Here is a 19,858-nt window from a genome sequence, read left to right as displayed (position 1 = left end):
CGTAGTGAATTCTGGTTCTAAAAAGCACATAGATGGCAGCGATCATAGTGCTAAAGCTGAAGCTTCAAAGTGGGGCTAAAAAACAATTGGTAATTTCATGGTATCTACATCTTTTTGTTTTTTAAATGTAATTCCATGTGAAAAACTTGTCTCATCTTAACAGAGTGATCTTAACAGAAATATTTTTTAATGCTTGTCTTTGTTAACATTTAAACTAGAAACTCCTGTACTTGTTCAAGCAGACGTTCTAGCACAGTAGATCAGTTTCTTGATTAATACTACGTAATAGCTGACTTACAAAGGTTATTTACTGCCATCAGTGCTGCCTTTGATTAACCTTTCATGCTTACAAATCAGCACCTACAGAGCCTCAGAGGCTTGCAAAACAATATACTAATAATGGCAGTACTAGCAGGCTAATGTTGAGAAAGACATAGATGACTGATGTTGCACTAAATGCAAATGTTAATTTAACACAAATCAACATTTGTTAATTTGCATTAAATACATGCAGTAGTTGACGATGGCAATGTCATTAAGTAAAAAAATAATCTAATGATGGTGGTGGAGCAAAACTCCCCAGAGGGACAATCCCCGAATATTAGATATTTGTACTTTATTTTATGAAAATATGTCCCATACATGTTAAACTATTTAAAAGTGGTGGACTCACTGACCAACCAACAGACCGTTTCATTCTAGAGCGATTGGAAAGAAAATGAAAAAAACCTTTTCTTTAGTAGATATGAATGTGCAAGATTGACTGACTGAACCAACTGGGTAGTCAACTAACTAGACATCGGTGGCTGCAGTTGCGATTATTACTCTGTTGTGCCTTTGTTGCTTCATGACACACGGAGAATAATGGCAGTTAGGTGTGCATAACACTTACAAACACACACTCAGGCTGTAGGCAAGCTAAGAGGAAGAGTGTGAGTTACACAAGCTTTGACAGGGCCTAAATATACAAGTCTCTAATGAACTGTAATTACTGACATTCACTGGAGCATCGAGGTCTATTGCAGTCATTAGGCTGCAGTGTTACACTCTTTCTGTATCGGCACTGACTGACAGAATTTCTTTTTTTTTTATCCCTTTTGTGATCTGTTGGCCTCTGCCTCACTGTTTTCTCATCTCTCTCTCTCTCTCACTCCCTGTGTCTCTGCACTACAGTTTGATGGTGACAACATGTACATGAACGAAAACAATCACGAGTTCCTCGCACCAAACCAGGTGAGTCCAAATTTCTAATAATGGAAGACCTTAAATAGTCTTGAAGCCATTTTTCTTTCACTGTTGTCAAGTCTTGTTGAAATGTACAATAAGTCGCTGTTACTGAAAGGAACCACACACTTATGTGACATAAGCTGAAAGCAAGTGGACTAAAGATATTTTATTCTTTTTTAGACTCACAGATATGCCACACAGAACATGCTATATTCCGTATGTTGCATGCAAACAAATAAAATGATGTTACAATCATTCAAAGAGCAATTAACAGTAAAATTGGTAATGTAGTAATAAATGCAACATTTTTACATATGTACTTGACAATGAAATTTATGGACTACTTAATCTGCTTATTCAAATGCCTCTTTTAAAATTAAGCACTGTAAGCGCATTTTTTAAAGAACTATATTCTTGAAATATAAGACATGATGTTTATTAAATATACGATTGGTTACGTCATAATATAAAACATAAAACATGTGTTCTTGTCTTTTATAAGTTGAAGCTGAACACTGCTGCTACGTTTATAGTGCAGTAGGCACTGGGTTAGCAATTCATCACAGTACTAACCTATCATGATTAGATTTCTGCTAAGTACACAGAAACCAGAGAAGCTAAACCAGTGAAACTATGCAAATTTCCCATAAAAAGAGCGTTGACCTTACTGTAAAGTGACAGTCGTCATACAATTTTACTTCCCTATATTCCTGATATTCAGTCATTCTCTTTGCACACAATTTTGGCAAAAGCCGACATAAAGAAATGTTTTGGCTTCATTACAAAGAATTTATTAAGTTAGAATGGGCGAGTCACTGCTCTTCTATAGCACATGGCAACCCTGCCAGATACACTGTAGCACAGCTGGTCATGAACAACTGGGAGACCATATGGTTGTGTTTGGACTGGGGGATTTGTGGAGTTTGGGAATAAGCCCATCTGACATACACAGGGGAGCGGGGAATTTGTCCCTGTCAATTGCAATTATTAAAACCAACCCGTAGGCTACAGTAGTTCTGTGTTTCAGTTGCATTTGCTTTTTTGCTAAATTTCTTAATGCTCTGGTTTGTTAAGGTTTGGCTTATGGCCCAGAGTAGGACACAGAGCTGCTTGTGTTGTCTTTTCTACACATGTAAAGTTAATTCAGAAGGCTCAGACTATTAGGACTGCCACAAAGTCATTTTAAGTGGGACAGCGCTGTTATTTGACAGATTTGTCATGCAGATACTTCACTTTCTAAAAAACTGCTAACCACTACTTTTATCAGTTAATTTCATATAGCACATGTGGCTTTACTGTAGTGCTGATTGACTGATTAGACATCAGCACCAGTTACTGATGGGAGGGCGAAGCATTGCGGTTTGTTAGAGAAGACAAGAGTGAGCGGCAGATAGGTAGAAAACAGGGAAGCAGGAGACAAAGAGACAGAGGGAAATAGCGTGAAAGACGGTGATAGGATGAGAGACGATTTTGCTTTGCTCTGTGTTATACTTTGTTTACTCAAGATCCCCTCACATTTGACATGTGCCTTGCTCTATTCTCCGCTTCACCAAGTTTAGCCTCTCGTTCCCTCTGACAGCTAGAATCAGGGAGGCCTAAGGGGTGGACACACACTCTGACAACAAAACATAGAGATGGGAAAATCCAAAAATCACTGATCTGCACCTCTTTAGCTGTGCTACATTTTTTATCCAAGCAGATTTTTAAATAGTGCGATCGCGCTGGAAAAAAGTCACTGTAAATAAAGGTTGAGGGCACCTTTGTTGAGACGGTTCACTGAACTTTGTCAATTTGAATAATCGTCACTAACCCATTCTACTTACTCTTACATTACACCGTCTTCGTGGTCAGCACACACAAAATGTAACCTCACTCGTTTTATGCATTAACTTTTCAATTAATTATTTCGTTGTAATGTTCTCAAACTACCACTCGGTAGCTCATTTTCATCATGCATTTCACATCAACGACATCATAAGCACTAATAAGGGGATTTTTTATATCCATGCATGCTTTCCGTTTCAGTGTTTAATCACTAAATTTGGAACAAAGCCGCAGTTTGATTGACATTATCAAAGCATGTTTTGATAAAGTGCAATCATTTCTTGCACTAATGCGACACGAAAAATACGATTCTATACCTGCTAGTATATGCTTCGTGTTCCTCAGAAGCAACTGCATTAACGCTCGTGCTGTTTGCAAGTGTTTAGGTAAAACAAGACTTATCCTTTATTAATTAGTGTTATTCTTACAGAACAGTTGGGTGCGGTATACAGCAGTGTGCTCTGCTATTCTCAGTATGTTCTATCTCGAACTTAAACTAATCATACTGCCTAAAGCTGACTTTTCTGTGGTTGCTGCTTTATTATCTCCCTCAACTTATCTTTCACCCATTTTCTCTGACTCCCCCTCTTTTGCTCTTTTGCTCACTGTTTCTCTTTTTCAGTCTCTACCCCCGTTGCATTTAAATGCATTTGGGTCAGCAGTTCTGCCTCGAAACTCTGTGAAGAGTGTATTTTTCAGTGCTCGGCTTTCTCTCACTTCGGTTTCACCATGTAATTGCTCTATTTAACGTGGCTTACCTATATGAATTAATTTTCTATATGTCTTGCACATTCATATAGGTCATTCACAGGGTGCTGGTGAGTAAATCTGGCAACGCAACCTTATCAGACTGTTCAGTGCTTAGATGGGTACGTTCTAGTGATGAGTCACAAGGAAATGGGGTCAGTGCCATTGTCATATCGATGTTCCCATGAGCATCGCTGTCTGACCCTCCTTAGTTCTCTGTAGAGTTTCTTTTCCCCCCAAGCAGAGTGACAAAGTGTTAGTGATTCAATGACAAGGTCATGGACCCTGGTCTTAGCATCAACAAGCTCTTTGTCTGCCCCTGTGGCCACTGGCCATTGTCCTGGCATCATTGTAGAAAAGAGTAACCAACGAGAAGAAGCTCTGGTATTTCCTAGTGTTGTCACAGTTTGAACTGAGAAAATCTCCACAGTGGCAAGGATTAGAGCACCTCCTAAGTAGAGAGGCTTTTGTATCATAAAGGTCTTAGTAGACCAGATCACCTGAGGTAAGATTCCTCTCGCTATAACTAAACAGAGCAGTGCGAAGCGACACGATCAAAGATAATGCACTGTGAGAGATTCCTTCTCATAGCTCCACAGCAAAGTGAAAGAAACAGTATATACTTCATCAGCACTTTACCTTGACAATGTTTTCTTTTGATGTCTTTCTCCCTGACTTATGAATTAATTTAGCAGAACTGCTGTTTGAGAGAAATATGTCACAGAAAAGAGAACACGAGGAGGAAATGGAAGGGGGAGGGGTGGAGATGGAGAAACTGCACAGGGGAATAATTCGGCTAATGGAGTGACTGTTTGGATATTCAGCAGAAGTAGGAATGGAGATTATGATCTCGCAATTAGCGTAACAAGGTTTTATTGATTGGCTGCTGCTATAGCGTCTTTACTGCCAAGACTCTGCATGTGGCTTTAACATGCACAGTGTGTGTAGCCCAGCCAGTCACACTAGTTCTACTACTACACCACTACCAGAGCAGAATCTAGCTCGGTGTTACCATCGAGCCACGGCCATTTCCTGATCATCAAAGCTGAAATATTATGGATTGTCGAGTTGAAAGGGTCTGTTTGAATGCCTGATGATAAAGTGGACTACATTTGCATTTTCCGCTCACTTTTAAGTTAATGCACTGCCCTCCTTCCCCTTTGAGTGAAAAGCAGGTATAAAAAGGCAGCTTCTGATAGCGAGCAATTTGAAAGTTTGTCTGCCTGTTTTACATGCTCGGAGTTCGAATGATGTTTTCATGGTAAGTTTGATGCAATTTCTCATCTCACTTACTATTTTGTAGCTCATTGCTGGCAAGGATTATGGAAGTCCCATGGGTGTTGTAATTGTAATTAGAGAGGTGACTGCCAACAGCAGATCTGTTAGACATGTTAGACACGGAGAACTAGACAAAGATCGATGGAAATATTTTTATTTTTGTTTGGTTGGGGTTTTTTTTAGGACAGTCAGCAGCTGTGAACATCATTATGTTTATTAAACAAGTTGTCAGATTAAACTCATAATGGGGCTTTTGTGTGATTTTTTTTCATCTCGTGTTTAATGAGAGATTTATTGGCATAAGAGCTCTTGTTAACAGATCTGAACAGATATGCCTGTCACATATTCTGGTGCTTAAACTTGCAGGAACTCCCCCCTTATGAATATGATTAAGTCCTTCTCTAAAGCTCCCTTGTGTCTCTCATCTTCCACCATATGTTTCTGATGAGCCATTGTAGAACATGATCCCATAGTCTTTTATGTCCAACCTTTGACAAATCTATCACCTCTTCCCTCTATGCTCTGAATTAAAGGCCCATTCCACCTTTCCAGTTTAGATGAATAATTCTCTTGTTTGGCAGCAGCCCAAAGCCCAGCCAGCATGTCTGGAACCTTGGTGGAGCCTGATTGGTCCGGTTCAGTCGTGTGTGACTGACAGGAAGCCCGCTGATTGGGGGAGACCGTATCTTTGGATCGTTGCACTGATTAAAGCCTCTCGGCAGCATTTTGTACACTCCCGCCGTTCGGGGTCCCCGCACTAGCGCCCTGGCACTGCTGGTCTGAATTACAGCTTGGTCGCATTAGTCTGATTTACAGCTTCCTCCTGCTGTTTAGATTGGAGTTGGGTACCAGAATGGCAGGCTCCTCCTCTACTACACTTCCACCTGCCCCCTCCTCTTCCTATTGATTCCCCTACTTTGTGCTTTACCCTCTACCCATCACCCCAATATCTCTAACCCTTTTTCTGCTGCCTCTTTTATCCCACCTCACCTGGTTTACTTTCCTTTTGACTCTCAATCCTCTACTAGTTCTTCTAGGTCACCCTTTTCTTCTTCACCGATCCCTCAATTTTGCTTTTTTTTTTGCCTTCATTCCACTTCCCAATAAACTGTCCTCATACTCCATGTACACCCTTGTACTTGTCCTTCTTTTCAAATGTCCCTCTAACCTCTGACAACATCCCTTTACCTTTCCTACCCAGCAGATCTCCCTCTCGCTCTTTCTCCCTTTCGCTCCCTCACTGCATCTTTTGTGAAAATGAAAACAAAGAGCAGCCTGCCAAAATATTTCTATAGCCATTCGCTGACGAAGCAGGGAGCGGAGACAAAGCAAAAAGATGTGCAGGCATATTTGTCGCGGCAGCAGAAAGATGGAAAGCTCTGTCCCCATGGCCTTTTTACAGTCATTTGGAAACTCCCCACCTCTCTCTCCTCTCTCTCTTGCCCTGTTTAAAAGCCCTCTGTTTGAAATACTCATCTGACATGGCATTATATATAAATGCACAGCTGTGTATTTGTATAAGGGCCTCGCTCTGCTAAGCTGTCCGTCCCCATGTTGCCCTAGGTGATCAGATGAAACTAATGCGATTCAACTTTAATGTGTTTCTGCAGGCCTTTCACCCAACTGGATAAAACAATAAGGAACAAACACCCACTCTTGCTAGGGTATAATAGAAATTGGGAAATGCAGTGTCTAGTCAGCCTTTTCATAACTGTTTTTTATTTGTATTTATTCATTTATTTTTAATTTTTTTAGTAAAGTTTCCCATGAATTGGTTTTTCCTCACGGCTGTGAAAAAAGGTTATGGGTTATTATAGAGGAAAATGTACCATTCAGCCACAATTCATTAGCAAAATACCTGGTTAATTATTGATGCAATATCTTCAAGGTATGAAAAAAGCCCAGACTTGCTATCGATCTATGTTGACTTATTTCCTGTGCTTAGAGAAAGTAGAAATGAGGTGGTACAATTTCTCTTATTAAACTAGTTAAACAGCGCACAGCAAAAATGTTGGTACAAAGCCTAAGGCAAAAAGGCTTTTATAGTTTTATATTAAATGTATTTGTGAGTTGGTTTTATCCCTCTATGTAGTGCTGTAGGGTGGGGTTATAGGAAACACAGTGGGCAAGAGCAGAACACAGACCGCAAAAGCCAGCACACAATCTAACCCTCTCTGTAAAAATGTACAGCGGATTGACTGGACAACAAGACACAGGTGGGAGCACTGCACTGGGGCCATAATTAACCACCCCACACTCACTGTTCTCAATGAGGGAAATTACAAAGGAAGGAAGATAAAGACAGGAAGTAAATACAAAAACATGACACACGATAGCTATCAAAGTAAAACAGCCAAAAGCCAAATAATAAGGATGCACTAAGACAGGTTAACAAAGAAAGCACCAAGACATGGATGAGATAGAGGAAGGAGAAAACAGGGAAACACTGAGATACTGGACACGAAAGAACATTAGAAGAAAATTAGAAACTCTGGAAAGAGAGACACATTCAAATATGAACTGATTACTCGACAAAAAACCCTAGATCCCTTTGGTTATCGCAAATACTCCCATACACAATGACTAATATGCAGAGAAACTAACAGAGGAAAGTTGGACTGGGCGTGTTAGGTATTGTAGACAAATATTCAAATCATTATTTTTTTTTAACTCATGGTAGTCCCAGAAGTTAAGTACAAATAAAAATATACATTTATTTGACAGTTTAACTGTTACTTTAATTACATGCATTTCACTACACCCGTAGCCGCCGACAGCTATGGTCAAGCTCTGACTGTTGTATATAAACAACTTAGCTGTAAAACTGTGGCTCTATTCATAACTTTATTCATAAATAATTAAGCTACTGTTATTGCGCTTTATGCATGAATGTTGGATTTAGTTTACTTTATGACTCTGCAGACATTTAATGAACTCCTGCAAAGATCTGTGAGCAACTAATATCATTTTAGCTCCTGTTAATACTTCGTCACATCAGAATATAGAACCAAACACCTGACAGGACTAAACATAACCTATGTTTTGTCTTGTGCAATGTTTATGGAACAGTATGTGCCGTGATCTAGCAATAGGCTTGATGTTCAAATTCTGTCCTGCAAGCATTTTCAACTTGAGTGTTTTTCATAAGGGAGGAGCTTTGATGCTTCCCTTGATTTTGTTGCAAGATTTGTTTAGTCAGCATGATAGCAGTAGACTGATAGTGAAAGCATGTGGCATGTAATGAGAACTGGAAACACTGTACTAATCTGGGTTAGCACTGAACCAAACATACTTAAAAGAGTAACTTCTATATCTGAATTTGTTGCCAACTTATGACCAAGAATTAGTATTCACATTAGCATCTCGTTGGGGTTGCACACATTAACAGTACAGCTTGCTAAGAGTGACTATGCTAATATCCTGAGGTTTAATTAATATAAATAAACTGGCATAAAGCTTGTGATAGCTGCTTGAGCTGATATCCCTGTGTTGATGTTGTTTTTGGATCAACATACTTAATGTTGGTCAAGGTTCAATATTGCACGTGACCAGTTCTGAGTGGAGATCAGCAGTTTTTTGTGTTTTTTCATGTCACAAAACTATGACATCATATGGTAGCAATGTGATTGGTAACTTGTAGTGCTGAACCTGGACCAACATTAGTTATTAATGATCCAGGGACAACACTAACACAGGTATAGGCACCATGTTAATTTAGTGCACACAGCAGCTCGCAATTATTAGATAAGCCTGAATGTTTGCTCTTAGTGTATTTTGTCATGTAATTGGCAAAATTGTTGCTTGATGGCATATTAATGGATTAAAAGCCTGTAGTTATCAGAGTATACTTCAGAGTCAAGATACATGAAACTATCATCAGAGACATTGAATACAGTAGAATCCTGAATTGAAACCTATGGGAGAGTTTGTTAATAGCAGAGGTGGTGGTAGAAGTATAACTGAGGGTGGGAAAAGAAGCTTTTTAAGAGTTTACTTTGGGGTAAAGTTGACCATTGGATTTTTTAAAATTCAGTTTTATTACCTGGCAACCACTAAAATTAAAGTAAATTAGGATAATGCTTCAAAAAAGAATAAGCACCCAGAGGCGTTTCAAGATGGCTGCCCAGTGGCAAGACTTAACGGCAGTTGGTGTAAAATAAATGACTTGAGGCTGTGTTAGAGAAACTCTAGGAGCTCACCAAAATCAGGTAGCTGCCTTCTGGATCGACTGACTGACCGGCACGCAGCCTAGTTAAGGCTAGCATGTTCTTGTGTACATGTAACTCCTTTTGTGGACACTTTGGTGATACATGAAGTATGACTTGCAGAGCAGAACTCTAGTGAGAGACAGGAAGGTTCATTGACCCTGGAGAGCTGTCTCCTCCACTCTCCTCCATTCACAACCAGCCTCTTATTAACAATGGCACCAGGAGTACGACGGTCCAGATGTTATTCTCCTGCTCCCACCAGCTGTGCCAGCCTCCAATACACAGCCTCATTGACTCTGAACCAGCGAGGCAAGACACTTAAGAACACACTGACACCGGACTCACACAGAGTGTGCAATCTCTTACAGTAGGTTTTTGTTTTGAAAAGGGGGATTCCTAAGAAATGTTCACAAAAGCATTTAAGAGCTGAAATGACACACACATGGACACACAAATGCCATATGCACTCTCACCCACCACATGCTCTTTACACCCCCTTCTCCTGGTGTAGAGTTAGCAGCAGAGTTATTTGTGGGTGACAAGATCCTAACAATTCTGAGAATAATGCACATTTGTTTGGATGACTGCGCCATCAGCACTCCCTTTGTTATTTTGAACATTGTTAGAGTCAGTTTGTAAGGATCCATCAACGCTTTATTCTGCTGGGGGGGGTTTTTTTGTCCACTTGTTCCTATAACAATAATTAGTTTTGTCATTCAGCCACAGTAGCACTATTGTCCACCTCCTAATAATGATTTTTGACAGCGGGCACAGAAAAGTAGATAACTGAAGAGTCATTAAAAATTAAAAAACAGTTGACTGGCTGCTGTTTTGGGCCTTGTCGAGTCTCTCTGCTTCTTTGACGTAGTCGTAACTCAGCAATACCTGTGGCTGTTGTTAAGTGTTGTTGAACAGGCGGTGGTGTGCCAATGAGAAAAGCTGAAAAGGCTCGGGTGTTTACGAGACATGGCTGCTCCCAACATGAAGCGACAGAGGGACTCTGGAAATAATACTGTATGTGTGTCAGTATAACATTGTAATTCTAAATTCACACTGTCACACAATAAGTTTGCTTGGGATTCTAATTTGAAAAGTGGGATTCATCTCTTTCCCCATGCAGCTTGATTTTCTGCTTCTTCCTCTCCGGTTCATCCTTTCTCCTCTCACTCTCTCCAGCCCTCTTCTCCACCCACACACACCAGTATCAACATCAGCATCACTCTAGATGACTATTGGGAAACCTGAGCTATCTTGTGCAACCATGGTTTACTTTTTCCAGCTGCACATACTGGGGATCACAGTTTTCACTGTATGGCATCTGCATGTCATTACCACAACAGGGTCCTGAACTCTTTCTGTGTTTCCAACAGCAAATACAGATATTTTCAAAATAAATATCAGCAAACAACTCAATTTGACACTAACACTTTTCTATTTTATCATGTTTGACAGCTATTTAAGAAAGATTTTATTGTTGTGTGTCAATTGAAAGTTCAGCAGCAATTATGTGGTTCTTATAGTTGACAGTGCTTCTCCATTAGTTATCTCTTTTGCCAATATTAAGTGTTTTTTGATAGTGAAGAAGAAATAGAGACAGCAAGAGCAAGGAAGGTCAGTAGCACATTTTTATTGGATCAAATTAATATGGAACAACCCCCCAAAAAAATATTAGCCTCAGAGGGCAGTTAGTTACTCGGCACTTCCATCCGTTTGCAGGATAAAAAGAAAGCATATGAGAAACAGAAAGAAACAGAGGTACAAGGGAGATTGTGTTTGTTATTTGATAAAGCCTCCCTTATAACCTCAGCATGTTGTGCAATAGCGCTGGCTCTCCTTCAACTCCGCGGCGTGCCACTTCAAATTAGTCGCTTGTGGAGAGGGTCTGCCCCATCTTTGCAAAATGCATTAGTACACCACTCAGAGCCTCATACAGCCTAGGGTTAAACACAAATTATATCATTTCTGTCATCCAATCAAATCAGAGCGACCTCTTGACCTGCGAGATGAGTCAAATGCATAATGAAATATGACATGACACAAAAGCTCTGATTCTAATCTGTTCTGACACGCGATCAGATGAGGATGACCTCCTGACCTTGACTGACAAGTGAGACGGGCACTTGGAACAGGATATATGAAGGAAGAAAAAGGGAAACTTAAAAGGAAAGGGGAGAAACACGTGCAATTAGAAAGGCTGGTTTGAGTCAGTGGTAGGTTAGTTAGTAATCAGCTCAGGGTCTGGGGTGAATAGGGCCATCTGCATCTTTTGACTTTAGACAGTTGGTGCTCACCTTAATTATTCTCTCCATATTTTCCTTTCTTCCCATTTGTTTCTCCGTGGGGTTTATGTCTTTGAAAGGGTTTATTTCCTCTCTCCTCACCCTCCTGTGCCACTCATTCACTGAACACATCCCAAGTACAGCATCTCAGTCCCCAGAGTTCCTGTTATGATTTCTGAACAGTAAAATACTGACAGATAAATAAAGCAGCTGGGCTGTTTTAGAGGGAGATGAGATGACAGAGGGATGGATAGGAAGGGGGCTGATTGGGGTCTAAGGAACGTGGAATAGGGCCAGAACTATTGGGGCTTCACAAGGGACAGAGCTGAATGGGCAAGCCAAGAGAGGAAGAGGAAAGTGAAGGTGTAGGGTGGCTGTAACTGGATCTCCTGCCCATTTCCATTCCCACTCTTGTAAGATATAGTAGCAGAGGAACAGCTATGGCTTTAATTAAGCCTGAGTTGAAGGAAAGAGATGGATAGATTAAAGAAGACGCTAAGAGAAACAAGAAAGGGTATCAACAACAGCAAGCCAAGAGTTCACAGCTCTTAGATTATGTGTTTGAAAATAACTGATCTCTGTTGTCAGACAAGCATTATTTGCCTTTGCTGTATTACATTAAAACAAGAGCTTTGTGTACACTAGTAAACAGGATCATTTTTGAATATACAGTATAAGCCTCCTTTTGCGAGAGCAGTGACAGAGGGAATAAAAAAGTTGATGCTCTTAAATTCATCCCAAAGATAAATCCACTGTTTTCTTCATAAACCGGACTGCATGGAGTGAGAGATAACAAGGCCTTACTTGGCTTGCAGAGTGCTGCACGGTGAATTTTGGGAAGGTGTCAGAACGAAGAGTGCCAGAGGTGATGGAAGCAGTGATGTATGGGTATTTCAAGCATAAATCACTGCTTTGACAAAGCTCTTCAATAAGCAGATAAGTCCATATTAGCGGCGAGACAGATATGTCATCGTCTGTCTCTGAGCCGTCGGTCCCACCCTCTTTGCGAAACAGACGTTGACTTGGGAGGACACCGGACTCTTTCGTCCATGAAATTCCTTTGATTTCAAGACGAAGCTAAAAAAAGCAAATATTGTGAATACAGCTGAAAATAATGTTTAATGATATTATTATCTTGTCATTATGTGTCAGATTTAAAATGCTAAAAAAAAAAAAAGAATATTTAGAGTTGTCACTGAAAGAGGACAATTAGTTAGTTATCAAAATAAACAGTAGTTTATTATCTGTCAGTTGCTGCTTAATAGCCTGATAATTTTATGCCAGAGCAACATTATGCCAGGAGGTCCAACATTATGCTATGTAATGTTGAAAAAGGTAAGTAGCTTTTAACCGAACATATGAATTGCAATTGACAGATGAGAATTTTAAAATGGATGTGCAATTTAATATTAAATGGGCAATGTCCCAAATCCTGATTTCTACAGGCATCATAACAATAATCTAATAAGTACAAGAATATAGAGATAATGAGCCATTAGCCACAGTCAATATCATCTCCAGAAGGCCTTGAATACTCAGACAGTGTTACAGAGGGAGGGAGAGATCTGTGCCAAATAAAAGACAAGCTGGAAAGCTCCCCAATCAATGTTATTTTCTCTCTCAGTCCCAGACCAACTGTCTATTCATCTGTTTCTTTCAAATGAAAGGTGTGCTGGTATGTAACACTTACAGTCGAGAGATCTGTCTCTTAATTAAAATGTTACAGATTGCATTCGCTCGCACTGAAGACAACATACTGTGTATTGGAAATAATGTTCCCTATAGTGTACCGCATTGATCAGATGAGGAAAATAAAGCATGGTGAAAAACAGAGTGTTGAAAATAGAATCTGCTGCTTTTTGAAGGAGAACAGCCCCGACTATTGAAAGTAAACCAATGATGAGTACCTCAGAGGAAAAAAGGGAAAAAAACAGGGGCTGCATGTTTGAAAAGCTACTTCCATACTAGGACACATGCTGGTCTATACGATCCATCATATACATTGCCTTGGTTTGGATTTTACTTTCAAAGAAGAAAAGAGTATACATTAGCCACAGTGTACATGTGGCTCTGTACATGCAATCTCATTCTGAATAGAGGCATATGAATAATTTATCTTGCCACAATCCAACTGGGAATGTCCTTGGTATTTACATTTTATCATCAAGGGCACTGGATGAGCCTTCATAGCAATCCAACACATGACACATCTTCTGTCCTTGTCCCTCTGCACAATCAAAGGCAATAGATGTGACCAGAAAAGTGTTTCTGTAGCTTGGATGTAGATTAATTTACTGAGAAAACAAAAGATTGATAAACACGCTACATGATGACTAAGCATGGTGGTCTTTAGATTACATAGTCTACTACAGTCAGAGTGAAGCACATGGTGGCTCAGAGGGACTCGCACAGGGACTCACTTCACACAATAGCTCCAATGTTTACAACAGACAATTTCGTTTCCTTCCAACAATTATGAGGGAAATTGAATCTCAGGAAATGTTCGTTTTCTTGTCCATTAGACCAAACAATAACACTATCCCCAAAGGTTTACAAAAACATCTGTCTTCAAAGGACAGTCCAGAAAATTAATATCAACTTGCTTGCAGGCTATGTCAGGACAAAGTAAATCAAATTGAGGCAATCGTTTACTAAATGTTACGCCAAATGAAAAGAAAGAGAGAAAAAAGAAAGAGGATTAATTCTAAGTGTGTCTCTATACTCTTGATTCAACAGTGAAAACCTCCTGTTTTTGCCATTACGCTTAAGATGTGTGCTTTAGACTTTTCTTATTTCTTCTTATTGACATTCTTATTGTTGCAAAATTAAATTTATCTCATGTGGCTTTGCGCTCGTTGCTGCACGTGGGATTTAAATAGAAAAACTGTCTTGGGTTTTTTCATTCCAAGGATGTAAAATGCTTATTCATACTACTTTATCTGTAATTGATGTGCTCAAAAATTACAAAATAGGCCATTGCACTTACCTTGATACTAAAACAGGGTTGAGAGAAAAACAAGAAAAAAAGCGCCCCGTATCCTTTCTTCTTCCTTCCATCTCCACATGCCCCTTATTTTCTAAAAGTATCTGTTTGAGAGATAAATGACCGCTCTGCTGCCGAGGATGACAGCCTACACAAAGATGATATTGAATTGATTTCAGAAATGTTGCAGAACTGACTGTTTGATGTATACTGCTAGACATGAATCATAAAAATTCTATTAAAAAACCCTTGAATGGCTGACACCAGAATATTATTTGTGATGATTAATTTGACTCAGTCATTACAATGGGAGTCAAGTTGGATCGTCTCAGACAAAATTGCTTTTCATTCCCCGTTGAATTTCCCTGCTATTTTTCTTTTCTTCTTGCTCTGTGCAGAACCCTGATCTGATTGGACTTACTGTGTTAGAGAGACAGCACGCGAATAGAGACTGTTGGTCTGCTATATTACTGATCGCTGAGCATTGTTTTGTTTTTTTGTTCCAAAATGAGTCGTTTAACATTTGAAGGAAAATTATACCTAATGTAGTAAAATGACAGATCAGAAGAACCTTTGTGGAATTTCTAGCTTGACAAAATAAAATAACACATTACAGTTAATGCTTGTAATCATAATGTTTAGCATATGCAAGTACACACACACACACATATATATTCTTTTCATGTAACTTCTGGAAAAAATGTCCTTCTGTTTGTTGGAAATGAATGCAATCTACTCAAAAACAGAATTTTTTTCTTTAGTTCCCTGTTTGGGAACCATTAGATTTATTTGTAAATTTTGCAATAGTATGGTTTTCTCTAAAATGTGAGTAGAGAATTGTAGTTGACTTGCCCATACCCTGTAGTTGCAGAGACACGTATGTCCAACCTTGCATAGAGCAATTTATCTTGCAACGCACCTGCTTTGTGACATTAATGATTTAGCTGCGAGTTTACGTTTATGGAAGTGTTTGCTGGGCGGGGCATTCACCACTCCTGACAGCTCAAGTAGCCATTTCCACTTTGCATTGTCTACTGTAGAAAAACTATAAAACACTGTATATTTCTACATTTGCAGCCTGTGTGTAATAGTCACAGGGACTTAAAATGGATTGATTTTCAGTTTCTGCTCAATGAAAACAGTGTATTTCACTTTATTTCTTTTTCTGTCTGTCCCACCACAGAGCTACACAGGTCAGACAGGTGGCAGTGGGGGAGGAGGAGGAGGTGGCGGCACTTCAAGTGGAAATGGAGCCGGGGACGAAGACTATGAGATCCCACCTATCACTCCACCTAACCACCCCGAACCTCCTCTTCTTCACCTGATGGAGCACGAGTCTACAGGCTACCTCGGTCACTCGTTGTCACACAATGGGCTCATCAACCCGTATTCCTACCCAGAGCTGCCCACACTTATGATGTCGAACATGCTGGGACAGGACAGTCACCTCGTATCCAGCCAAATGCCCTCGGTGAGTAGCGCACATTTAATCACAGTAAGAAAAATATTTAATACTTGGGAGTGATGAGTGTTGGTCTTAATCTTAAACTTAACTTGTTCTGGCTCATGCCTAAAAGAAGAAATGCAAATTATGAAGTAAGCAATGTCAACACATAGGATGAAATGATGATGGAGCAAACTTTTTTTGTCATTTTAAAGCATTTTGTGTATTTTAAGCATGAAAAATAATTTCAATATCTTAGCCTTGTACCAAGGGAAAATGTCGTTTTCAAGGCACAGTAAATGGGGCTAAGTAGGGAACTGAATGATTGTTCAGCAGTTGCCATGTCAGCTCTAATGCATGGAGAAAAGGATTGTGGGTAAATCCATCAGCATCATATCTGCCTCGACAGCAGGCATCGGTCAATCTGTCAGGCCTTCAAACATGAATACGTGCTGATTACTCCCTCAGCTCCACACAGAACTGCTCCTCTACAAATTAGCATCTCCAAACCATAATTGCATTCATGAGAACTGTTGGAAATAGAGCAGGTTACTATCACAACAAATGAGCTCTGCAAAGCTTATGCATCAAACATATGAGTAGACTGCATTAAGCAAATAATCTGTTTAGCAGTTTAGCAGTATACCATGCACAGTGCCCTAAATGTGTAATATAGCTTGAATTTGAAACTTTGAAGTTCAAATTAATGTATATATTAATAAAGATAAAAAAGTCCCATATATATGGAAAAGATGGCTGATGTTTTGATTGTAGGTCCCAAAGAAAGAACAGAAATGGTTAATAGTGTTAACGTACGATTTTGTTGTGTAACAGACGATGACTGGAAAGCCAGTAACTTTAAACATTCATAGCTTTATTGATACTGACTTGTATTATAAAACAATGCAGAAATAGTAACGCATACAGCTGTGCTGTTCTAGAAAAGGAGATGTTTTCTTCTTGTTCTTTCACGGTATCATCAAGTACAAACATCAGCAGTGTGTTTTGTCTCTGGCCATGTCTCAGTATCTTTTAGTTATTCTACACAATAAAGATATATGTTATACATATGAATATCAAGGTCAGGCATATTGTGTAACGTTCGTGATAAACAGAAGACAAGCAGCAATCAAAATATTTCCCAGTAAAGATCTAAACATTCTTTGCATTATATATACTTTAATGCTGGAATACTCCCACAAGGTATTGGATTCATATGTCATTTATCTTCATATTCATTTCACATTTTGGTCATGACCTTTACTGCGGAGACATTGGTTGATTGGCCAGTCTTTCCCTCTGCAGTCAGGATATTTGTTACTGCTACAGAGGGCCACACTCTGTGGTTTTAATAGATTGAATACAGCAGGCTGGGTGATAAAAATGCATGAGATTTTAAATGTTCAACTCACACATGATGAACTTGTGTTTAAAGCACATGTAATGCAGCTCCTGGTAACCGCTAGGGAATCTGATAGCACTGGTAGATAAAATGATGCTTTTGGTTCTGAAAAGAGATGAAAATTATTTTGAGCACATTTTGTAAATGTTCTATGTTACATGAATTTAATTCAAATTTTGTGTGCTTTAACACATAAGCACACTAATCAGGAAACAGGTTAAGAGATATTACACCACAGTTAAAATGATCTGTGATCTTTTGCCTTTTGCAAGTAAACTCCCAAATCTTGCTACTTCTGACTTTTTATAAAAGAGCTCTTGAATACATTTGGGGATCTTTTTAGAGCTCTGCTTCAACTTCACTTCAAAAAAGCAGCATATAAAGTGAACTCTGAATTTTTTTAATCAAATAGTCAGGCTGGCAAAACTACCAAACCGTAGCAGAGGTTCATTTGTGCTGAGAACGGAGTGTCTATTAAATTGGTGCCTCACCTTGACACAGTCTGTTGAGCAGAGTAATTAAGCAAACTCTGCAGTTCAAACATGAGTTGCTATCATTATGAATATCTCACTTGACATGGGTAGATAAATAATACAGGTTCATTCGAATGTTAATCTATTTTTGGTAGCTAAAAAACACAATGTACAGTGCAGCTGTGTCTGCTCGCTTTGAACAACGTGTGTGTGTCCAAGTGTGTCTGTGCGTTTTTGTGTCTTTACTATAAACAATATATCTGCTGTTGAAATGGATCCACTACATCTGGAGGTCAGGCCTTATATTCAATCTTGAGCACATTGAAAAAAAAATCCATTAGGGTTCATCTTTCCTGCATCAGCCATTCTATTGTGGTGCTGCAGTGAGATCTGTTTTCATCAGGCAGATTCAATACGTGAGCTGGGCAATGAAAAGAGTGCAATAGAGTTGAATGAAGAAAGGAGGGGTGAGGATAGAGTGAGAGAGAGAGAGATGGAGAGAGGGAGAAAGAGAGAGCAGGGCATTGTGGGGAGGAACGCTAGAAGAAAAAAGTAACTCTTATTCAAAATGAGCGTATACGTCCAGTTTTTGTACCGCCTGGATTTCATTATTAGATATTTTAAAGATAATTCAGTTGAGTGAAATGGGGTTATTCTGTCTCAACAAAAGGCTGAGAGCCTCTGGTTTTTAAATTTGTGCCTGTGTGATTCAAGTATGAGGACATTTGAAAGTACTCCAATGCAGGTGCAACAATATAAACATGAAATAAATAGGGCAATTATATAACAAAAAGGATTTAGACTCAAGCAGCATCGCAGCAACAGATGATCATAGCTGTTGAAGAGAATAGAGAGGGTGTGTTTTGTTTGTTGTGAAAGGGTGAACTGCGGGGCTAAAGAGTGTTTAAATCAGGCAGATTTAACTGTGGCCATGGATCTTAAAAATTTATAAAAAATGATTGATTGCACATATGCCAAAGCATGAATAATACAGAACAAGACTGAAGGTTTATTGCATTTTCTTTATTGACAATAAATTGCATTAAAATACACAAATTAAGGGTGTGTGTATCTAACGCTTGGTGCTTTTAGGATTTCATTTTTCTTTCCTCCTGTTAAAGATGTAAATCTTTGAAAATATGTAACAAACGTCAAGCTTAATTTATTTGGAAAGTACATTTATGAAACAGCTGGGCACTGTAGTCTTTAGTAAATATCAAAACATGACAAAATAGTTGATTTAGAGGTTAATTTGTTGGACAAGCAGCCAGTTAATACGCATTTGCCTGCTAGAGATTACTTGTGATTACTTTAAAAAAAAACTTTCTCAGTTATTCCCATTATTTTTATTCATTTATTCATTTTAGCATTTTTGGCTGGCTTGGTGGAAGCGTGTTACGTTTTGGGGCCCAGAACTGACCATAAATGGATGAGACCAGTGAGTACTAAGCTATCAGCTAACATTAGCAAGGTAGTTATTAAGCTAGCTCTAGCATGCAGACCAGAGCTAGGTGGTCTGTGTGCAAACATTAAAACATTAAAATGAGCACAGATTCTTGGATGGGCTGTATGGGCAGTGTTCAAAGCTAGCTGTCAATCAGGGCGGACACACCCCGACTTTTGATCTATGTCAGTATCCAAAGAAATAAGGTATAAAGCAACTTTCTTTTTTTTTTTAATTTAACAGGCTGTAAACATGGTTTTAAATGCAGTTAAGTGGTCATTAGAGGAACTTAAATCTTTGTCAGTTCAGAGTTTTTCCATCTCCAGAGGTTAAAAGACTGCAAATACAAAGAATATGTTAGTGTGCTCATAACCTTAGAGTTTGCCTATGCAGACAGCATTTAGTTGATTGATCACTCACTTCTAATCTCTGTATTAATTTGATAAAAGTAACAAGGGTATTTATTCATTTTCTCCACTTTGCTGCCTCTCAAAACCCTCTAAAGCAAAACTGATTGCACTTTCCTGATTTTGTAAGGAGGCCATTTTC

The 19,858-nt window shown here is 39.1% G+C and overlaps 1 protein-coding gene across 3 annotated transcripts in view; it reads left to right on the top strand.

Annotated features, from left to right (window-relative positions):
- tox2 (TOX high mobility group box family member 2) overlaps nucleotides 1-19,858 on the top strand; it is an 84,792-nt gene that overhangs the window by 43,436 nt on the left and 21,498 nt on the right. For all 3 annotated transcript variants that reach the window (XM_085354672.1, XM_085354671.1, XM_085354670.1), the window contains exons 3-4: nucleotides 1,174-1,233; nucleotides 15,730-16,017. In XM_085354672.1, the coding sequence (XP_085210798.1) occupies nucleotides 1,174-1,233; nucleotides 15,730-16,017 (348 nt within the window). The remainder of the gene's footprint in view (nucleotides 1-1,173; nucleotides 1,234-15,729; nucleotides 16,018-19,858) is intronic.

Source organism: Diplotaxodon limnothrissa, linkage group LG5, assembly GCF_057381915.1.
Source record: "Diplotaxodon limnothrissa isolate DT_005_m linkage group LG5, D_limnothrissa_male_GT1.1, whole genome shotgun sequence".
NCBI lineage: Eukaryota > Metazoa > Chordata > Actinopteri > Cichliformes > Cichlidae > Diplotaxodon > Diplotaxodon limnothrissa.
This window is presented reverse-complemented; position numbering and strand designations above follow the sequence as displayed.